Source organism: Cebus imitator, unplaced genomic scaffold (genome assembly GCF_001604975.1).
Source record: "Cebus imitator isolate Cc_AM_T3 unplaced genomic scaffold, Cebus_imitator-1.0 Scaffold72, whole genome shotgun sequence".
NCBI lineage: Eukaryota > Metazoa > Chordata > Mammalia > Primates > Cebidae > Cebus > Cebus imitator.
This window is the reverse complement of record NW_016107387.1, coordinates 2,547,216-2,555,559: the sequence shown is the minus strand read 5'-3', so window position 1 is coordinate 2,555,559 and position 8,344 is coordinate 2,547,216. Positions and strand designations below refer to the sequence as shown.

The window sequence follows — 8,344 nt, the reverse complement described above, 5'->3', positions numbered from 1 at the left end:
AAAAAAAAAAAAAAAAAAAAAAAACCCCACAATTGCTTTTGTACCAACTTAATACATACTTTACACCTCATCATGAGAAATTTACTTTTGTATTCAAGTAAGTACAGGATAAGCCCTGGTGTCTAGGCTTAGAGGAGACACACATTTTGAAGATGAAGAATAGGGGAACTCTCAGTTTCTCATAGATATGTAGAGAAACTCAATTCCTTTTTCTAAGCCTCAAATCTATTCTAGACAACTTGCTTGACTAATTCATTCCTGGTGTAAGACACACTGAATTCAAGTCACAAGACGTGAGTGGCAGCTCCAAGTCTGCACCTGCCTGCTAGCAGTATCCATCACGTTGGGGAGGAGACTTCATTCTCTTTATCCTTAGTTAACTCATCTCTAAGTTGAAAGTCTTCATGCTAACTGCAGCAGCACATAGAATAAATTGAACATCTTAGATGAAATAATGGCTCAGGTCCTTCCATGACCTTTTGCACTCACAGATGCCTCCATGTGTGATCTCGGCCAGTATGTATTTTCTTGCAGTCCCCTCTTCAACACTGTACTTGCAAAACTGACTAGGCTTCCTGTCTCCCTGTACTCAGGCCTTGTGCAATGGTGGTTCCAGACTTTGAGTTGATCTGCGAAATCATGCTGGTGGCAGAAGGATTCATCGAAGCCCGGTCATTAGCCAGAAAATTCATCACTCTTTATCAGTTGTGCAAAGAGCTTCTCTCCAAACAGGTAGGCTGGACAAATGAGCACCGTGCACTAGCCCCAGCTCTGGAAAGGTCCTGGAACAAATGTATTAGGAAAACATGCTCAAGCTTTCTCATAGAGAGTCACTGTGCCCATAAGCATATCAGAAGCTATGAACACTTTAACAGTAAAGATTTATGTTCAATTTTTAGCTCTGCATTTTTCAAAATTAACCTCAAAACTCCATTTTTTAATGGAATACTTAGCAACACCTCACAGACACCAGTGTCCCATGAGAGACATTACAGTGGCCAAGAAAAAACCCTGGAGTAAATGGTCTGTACCTTAAGGGACATAGATAGGGAGGGGTAGGGAAGCAGGTTAGGTGTTAATCAGCTTTGAGCTTCTCATTGTTACCTGTAGCTTCCCACTAAGACAAGAGGAAATTCATAGAAAATTGCACCTTAGCAAAACATGACCAAGTACCTGCAAGGTTTCCGCCTTGAACGGAGAATTTCTTTTCGTCAAGGATCAATGGCCAAGCTTCCCTGTGCTGTCCTCCATGAGCTTTGGGATTATCTATTTTTGATCACCTTTACTGCCATAGCACAGCCTCTCTCAGTCCTGTGAAGTCAGTCCGAGATGCAGAAAATCCTATTTTCCTCATACTTCTTTTCGCATTGTATCTTCTCTCTAGGTTCTTCCCCAACGTTGACTTCTAGGCCAGGGACTCCCGCTCTCATGGCTTCATCCCAAACCTCTCTCTTGAGCTCTAAACCTGTGCATTCAATGGTCTGTACCACAGCTCCCCCGAGTGTTTAAAAAGCTCCTCCAGCTCAGCACATCTAAAGCTGATTTTTGTTAGCTCTCAGCCCAAGCTTCTTTCTCCTGTGTTTCCAGCTTCAGTATTGACCCCTCATTCACTCATTTACTAACTCTAGGACCCTGGGAATTACCCTGAACCGTTTCCTCTTCCATGGTCCTAGATATAATTTTAAATGAGCCCTTAATGATTCTATGTTCTGGATATTTCTCAAATAAGTCTCATTTCCTTCCCCTACCCATTGCTACCACTTGTGTTCCAAACACTCATATCTTTTGATTAAACTATTGCAACTACCTTTCTACTAGCTTTTCCACCTTTATTCTAATTCCTTGGATCTGTGCTTTAGCCACTTGCTAGAGTGATTATTTAAAAACATTCCTCACTGGTCCTAGGATAGAGGCCAATGTCCTTATCACTCTTTGCTAAAGACTACAGGGCGTGCTGTCTCCTCTTACCTCAACAGCAGCAGCTCACAACTCTCTCCCTGTCATGTGGTGCTCTATCTCCATTGATTTTTTTTTTTTTTTGAGACAGAGACTTACTCTGTCACCCAGGTTGGAGTGCAGTGACATGATCTCGACTCACTGCAACATCTGCCTCCTGGGTTCAAGCCAATTCTCCTGTCTCAGGCTCTCGAATAGCTGGGATTCCAGGCGTGTGCCACCATACAGGCCGATTTTTGTATTTTTAGTAGTGACGGAGTTTTACCATGTTGTCCAGGCTGGTCTCAAACTCCTGACCTCAGGTGAGCCACCCAGCTCAGCCTCCCAAAGTGCTGGGATTACAAGCGTAAGCTACCGCACCCAACCATTGATCTTTTTAGAGTTCTTTGAAACTGATTGTCTTCTCACCTGAGCCTGTGGACATCCTGTTTTCAATTGCCCTGACTGCTGTTCTTTCTCATCTGTGCCTGACTGAATTCTACTCCTTCAGGATCTTCTTTAATGCCATTTCCTTAGGGAAGTCTGATCCGTATCCTCAGTACAGCCACTATGTTCTTTGTCATCATTGCACATTGCATTTTTCCTTGGTAGGACTTACCACAGCTCTAATTAAATAACAATCTGCTACAAATCAAGTGGAGGATCTGGGGCTTGAACAGAAGTCTTTCTGAGTTTATACTCCATGCTCTGTTCTGCATGCTACAGCTCCTTCCCACGCCATGCTGCCTGAAGCCTGGCATCAGCAGTGTGGTCCACTCTCCCACAGACCCTACCTAGAGCACTGTGACCAGGGGGTTCGTCTTTCATAGAACCCACTTTAAGGAGCTATTTTTTAAACCTCTTTTCCCATAGAATGTGAAGACCTCCAAGGTGGCACATGTAAGCTCAGCTTCCACATCTCTAAGAGCTAACATGGCTTCCTCCTTGACAGCCCTTCCAATTCTACCTGCTGAGTGTGCAAAGAGTAGCCAGAGAGGTTTGAAAATGGTTCTGTTTGATCTTTCTGCCCCCGATATCACTCGTATGTTCTGTGTCTGCCCTGCTGTCATCAAAACTGGAAAAGTAGCCAGTGTTAGACCAAGAACTAGAATTCTGGGAACATGATTTTCTAAGTCATTCATCACTTCCCATGTCTCTGCCCAGGCTTCAGAAATGACTTAATGCTGATAGGCTATCTGTGATTCTGCAGACACTCACTGCAGCACATGGTGTCCTGTCTCTCTGCCACTTTGGTCTAACACTGCCCACAGGATCACTACGACTGGGGCCTGCGAGCCATCAAGTCTGTGCTGGTGGTGGCAGGATCCCTGAAGCGAGGAGACCCTGACCGGCCTGAGGACCAAGTCCTGATGCGCTCCTTGCGGGACTTCAACATCCCCAAGATTGTCACAGATGACATGCCCATATTCATGGGCCTGATTGCGGACCTCTTTCCTGCCCTGGATGTCCCCCGGAGGAGAGACCCCAACTTTGAAGCTCTGGTTAGGAAGGCGATAGTGGATCTGAAGCTCCAGGCTGAGGACAACTTTGTGCTCAAGGTACATGTGGTTTTTCCTCCCAGGATTTCTCTATCTCTTACTTATTTTCCTGGACAATGAGTTATCCTTCATCCATAATCCAAAGGGTTGTTTCAGATGTACAGATATGTACCTAGTTAGTAATAACTCAATTCAACAGCTTTTCACTGAAGATGCACAATGTGGAATGCATGGTGGGGAATATAGGGGAAAGTTGGAGGATCTTTACTTTATAGCCCTTTCCAGTCTGTTTGGGGTACCTCAGCCTGAATGCCAACTCTCTGCTCACTCATCCACAAATGGAAGGACAAAGACAGAGGCCAAGGTCTGGCCACATCTACAGAGGCTCCACTCAATTCTATTACCCTGGATAGAGACTAGCAGAGGAGAACACCCCTCTCCGTCTCCTAGACAACACAGCGCAGCAACTTATTTAACCTTGAGGCTTACCAGATACTGGAGAAACCCAACAACATGTGAGATAAAGACAGATTAACAGACAGAAAGACAGACAGACACAGACACACACACACACCAAAAACAACCAGTGAAAATAACAAAGAGAACATTTTTAAACTTCTAATTAACATCTATGAAGGAAATAATGAAAATGATATCCATCGAACAAGAATTAGATGCCATTGTAAAAACAAAAAGCACTATCAGAGAATTATAAAGACCTCTTTTAAATGTAAAATTGTATCATTGATGGCATTCAAAATTCAGTGAAAGGATGGAAAGATAAAGGCACCCTCCCAGGATAAAGCTATAAACAGTATTATGTATTATGTGTCTTCATATGGTAAAATATTCACACATGCACATACATACACGGAGACCAAAAGTGTGAGAAACTAGATGATATATAGAGGATCAATTTAGGTTATCCAGTATGTTACCAGTAAGAATTCTGGAAAAAGGTCAGAAAGCTAACTAGAGCTGGAAAGGCATGTATCAACATTGGAAAGACAGAACTGAACAGAATGACTTTGAATGGATCTGTGCATTGACATATCATCATGGAATTTCAGAGGTCAAGAGTCAAGAGAAAAGAATAAGTCTCCTAGGTGAGTGAGGAAGTAGTACAAGTATATTAGTCCATTCTCACACCTCTATAAAAAAATACCAGAGACTGGGTAGTTAGGAAAGAACTTTAATTGACTCACAGTTCTGCAGTTCTGGGGAGACCTCAGGAAACTTACAATCATGGCAGAAGGCAAAAGGAGAAGCAAGTACCTTCCTCACAAGGCAGCAGGAAAAGAGAGAGAGAGTACAGGGGAAAGAAAGAGCTGCAGACACTCTTTGTGTTCCTTGTACAGTGCATTTCTCCTTTGTAACATTTATCACAGCTCTGTTTAAATAACGTTCTACTAAAAATCAGGTGGAGAGGTCAGGGCTTGAAATGAAGTCTAAGTTCAGACGCCATGCTCTGTTCTGCAACTACACCTCTTCCCATGCCGGTTATAAAACCATCAGGTCTCATGAGAACTCACTCACTATCACAAGAACAGCATAGGGGAAACCACCCCCATGATCCAGGCACCTCCCTCGGACACATGGGGATTACACTTCAAGGTTTGGGTGGAGATACAAAGAAAGCTAAACCATATCAACAAGTGTTCCAGGAAAGGAATGAAATTCAGGAGGAACTCAGAATCTCTTATCAGCTAAACTGGATACTAGAGAACAAGAAAACCATTCCTTCAACTTAAGGGAAATGATTTCAAGACTAGAATTCTGTACAACCAAATTATCATTCATGCTATTTACAGATTTATAAATGTTACTTCTTATACACCCTTTTTGAGTAAGTTACTTAAGGACATACTACAGCAAAACAAGAATGAAAAACAAGAAAAATATTGTGAGTTCAAAAAATGCAAGAATTGAGAAAAAAAAAATCCTGAAATGACAGCTGTTAGCAGGCCTAGAAAGCAATCAGTTCAAATTAGAGCAGGAAGTCAGTAGTCTCGGAGAACAGAGAACTTTAAGAAAAGTGAACTTATTCAAAGCAAGAATACTTATTCAAAGTAATGAGCTGAAAGCTCTTATGTGTTTTATCGAACTTCTAGGTTATGGGGACTATGATGGTTCATTTTACATGTAAATTTGTCTGGGCCACAGAGTACCCAGATGTTTGGTCAAACATTACTTTGGGTTTGTCTGTAAGGGTTGTATAAAGTTCGAGTTAAACATGTGAATAAGTTCTGGAGATCCACTGTACAGCATGATGACAATAATTAAAAAGATTATTGCATACTTGAAAATTGCAATGAGAGTAGACCTTAAATGTTCTTAGCACAAGAAAGTGATAGGTATGTAAGGTGATACATATGTTAATTACTTTGATTTATGTCACATTACTTTGACATATGTCACAATGTAGACATATATCAAAACATCATATTATACACATAAATAAACACAATAGTTATTTGTCAATTATACCTTAATAAAGCTTGGGGAAGAAGAGAAATACAATGTTTATACATTCTACAATGATGTTTGACTTAGAAAACATCATTCTAAGTCAAAATGAACCAGTCACAGAATACCACATATTATATGATTCTATTTATATAAAATGTACAGAACAGACAACTCTTTAGAGGTAGAAAGTAGTAAACCAGGGGATGCATAGGACAGAGATAAGGTGGGAGTGGGGATTGACTGCTAATAGGTATGGGGTTTTCTGTTAGGGGTGATGGAAATGTTCTAAAATTGGATAGTACTGATAGTTCCACAACTACTTGAAGATACTAAAAGTCATTCAGTTGTACACTTCAAAGGATGAATTTTATGGTACACAAAATATGTCTCACTAAAGTTGTTGAAGTAAAAAAAGAAAAGATGATGGATCTAGAAAGCAATTTTAAATCTTTCCTGTATTGAGTATGGCATCTCTGTTAAATCCCTTGTTTATGCAAACAAACAAAAGTCTGGGAATATAATACAATCTCCATTCAGGAGCCAGAGCACCTTCTCCCTGTTCCTCTCCCTCTTTCTCCTCTTTCCTCCCTTTTGTCTTTCTTTTTTCTTGTTCCTTCCTTCCTTCCTAATGCAGTGACCTCAGGTCAATTTCATGCTTAAAACCTCCAAGTGCACTAAAAAGAGAGCCTGCATAGCCAAGACAAACCCAAACAAAAAAAAAAAAAATAAAGCTGGAGGCATCACGCTACCTGACTTCAAACTATACTACAAAGCTACAGTAATCAAAACAGCATGGTTCTGGTACCAAAACAGAGGTACAGACCCATGGAATGGAACAGAGTCCTCAGAAGTAACACCATACATCTACAACCATCTGCTCTTTGACAAACCTGACAAAAACAAGCAATGGGGAAAGGATTTTCTATTTATTAAATGGTGTTGGGAAAACTGGCTAGCCATAAGCAGAAAGCTGAAACTGGATCTCTTCCTTATACTTTATACAAAAATTAACTCCAGATGGATTAAAGATTAAAACATAAGACCTAACACCATAAAAACGCTAGAAAACCTAAGCAATGCCATTCAGAACATAGGCATAGGCAAGGACTTTATGACTAAATACCAAAAGCAATGGCAACAAAAACCAAAACAGAAAATGGGATCTAATTAAACTTAAGAGCTTTCTAATTAAACCAAAGAGCTTCAGCCTGAAATGCTGTCAGCCCCTGAGGCTCTCAGCTCAGTAGGCTGTTGGCCCCCTGGATAGACCCACTTTACTGTTCTATCTGGGTATCTGCCTCTCAGTTCCTTCAGTGCCACCTGAGTGGGGGACTCTACAGCTGAGCTGGCTCATGGTATTGAAGGATAAAACTGGAAGGCACACCCTTTCAGATGAGAAGACCTGTTAGAAAGCTTCTTTTGCTATTAATTAAACTTAATAGCAAAGCAAACTCATTACAGCAAACTGGCAACCAACAAATGGGGAAAAAAATTTGCAATCTATCCATCTGACAAATATCCAGAATCTGCAAAGAACTTAAACAAATTTACAAGAAAAAAACAACCCCATCAAAAAGTGGGCGAAAGATATGAACAGACACTTCTCAAAAAAAAAAAAAAGACATGTATGCAGCCACAAACACATTTTAAAAAGCTCATCATCACTGGTCATCAGAGAAATGCCAATCAAAACCACATTGAGATACCTTTTCAGGCCAGTTAGAATAGCAATAATTAAAAATCAGGAGACAACAGATGCTGGAGAGGATGTGGAGAAATGGGAACGCTTTTACATTGTTGGTGGGAGTGTAAATTAGTTCAACCATTGTGGAAGACAGTGTGGCAATTCTTCAAGGATCTAGAAATAGAAATACCATTTGACTCAGCAATCCCATTACTGGGAATATACCCAAAGGATTAGAAATTATTCTATTATAAAGACATGCACATGTATGTTTATCGTGGCACTCTTCACAATAGCAGAAACTTGGAACCAACCCAAATACCCATCAATGATAGACTGGATAAAGAAAATGTGGCACATATAAACCATGGAATACTATGCAGCCATAAAAAGGATGAGTTCATGTCCTTTGCAGGGACATGGATGAAGCTGGGAACCATCATTCTCAGCAAACTGGCACAAGAACAGAAAACCAAACACCACGTGTTCTCAATCATAAGTGGGTTTTGAACAATGAGAACACATGGACGCAGGGGGGGAACATCACACACCGGGGCCTTCCATGGGGTTGGGGGGCTAGGAGAGGGATAGTAGGGGTTGGGTGGATTGGGGAGGCATAACATTAGGAGAAATACCTAATGTAGATGATGAGAGGGATGGATGCAGCAAACCACCATGGCACGTGTGTACCTATGTAACAAACCTGCACAATCTGTGCAACCTGTACCCCAGAACTTAAAGTATAAATTTAAAATGT

General features: G+C 41.0%; 1 protein-coding gene across 6 annotated transcripts in view; it reads left to right on the top strand.

Moving 5' to 3' along the window:
* The window catches only part of DNAH9 (dynein axonemal heavy chain 9), a 367,598-nt gene that overhangs the window by 134,205 nt on the left and 225,049 nt on the right, over positions 1-8,344 (top strand). For all 6 annotated transcript variants that reach the window (XM_017531396.2, XM_017531398.2, XM_037739576.1 and 3 more), the window contains 2 exons: positions 594-732; positions 3,207-3,494. In XM_017531396.2, coding sequence (XP_017386885.1) covers positions 594-732; positions 3,207-3,494 — 427 coding nt within the window. The remainder of the gene's footprint in view (positions 1-593; positions 733-3,206; positions 3,495-8,344) is intronic.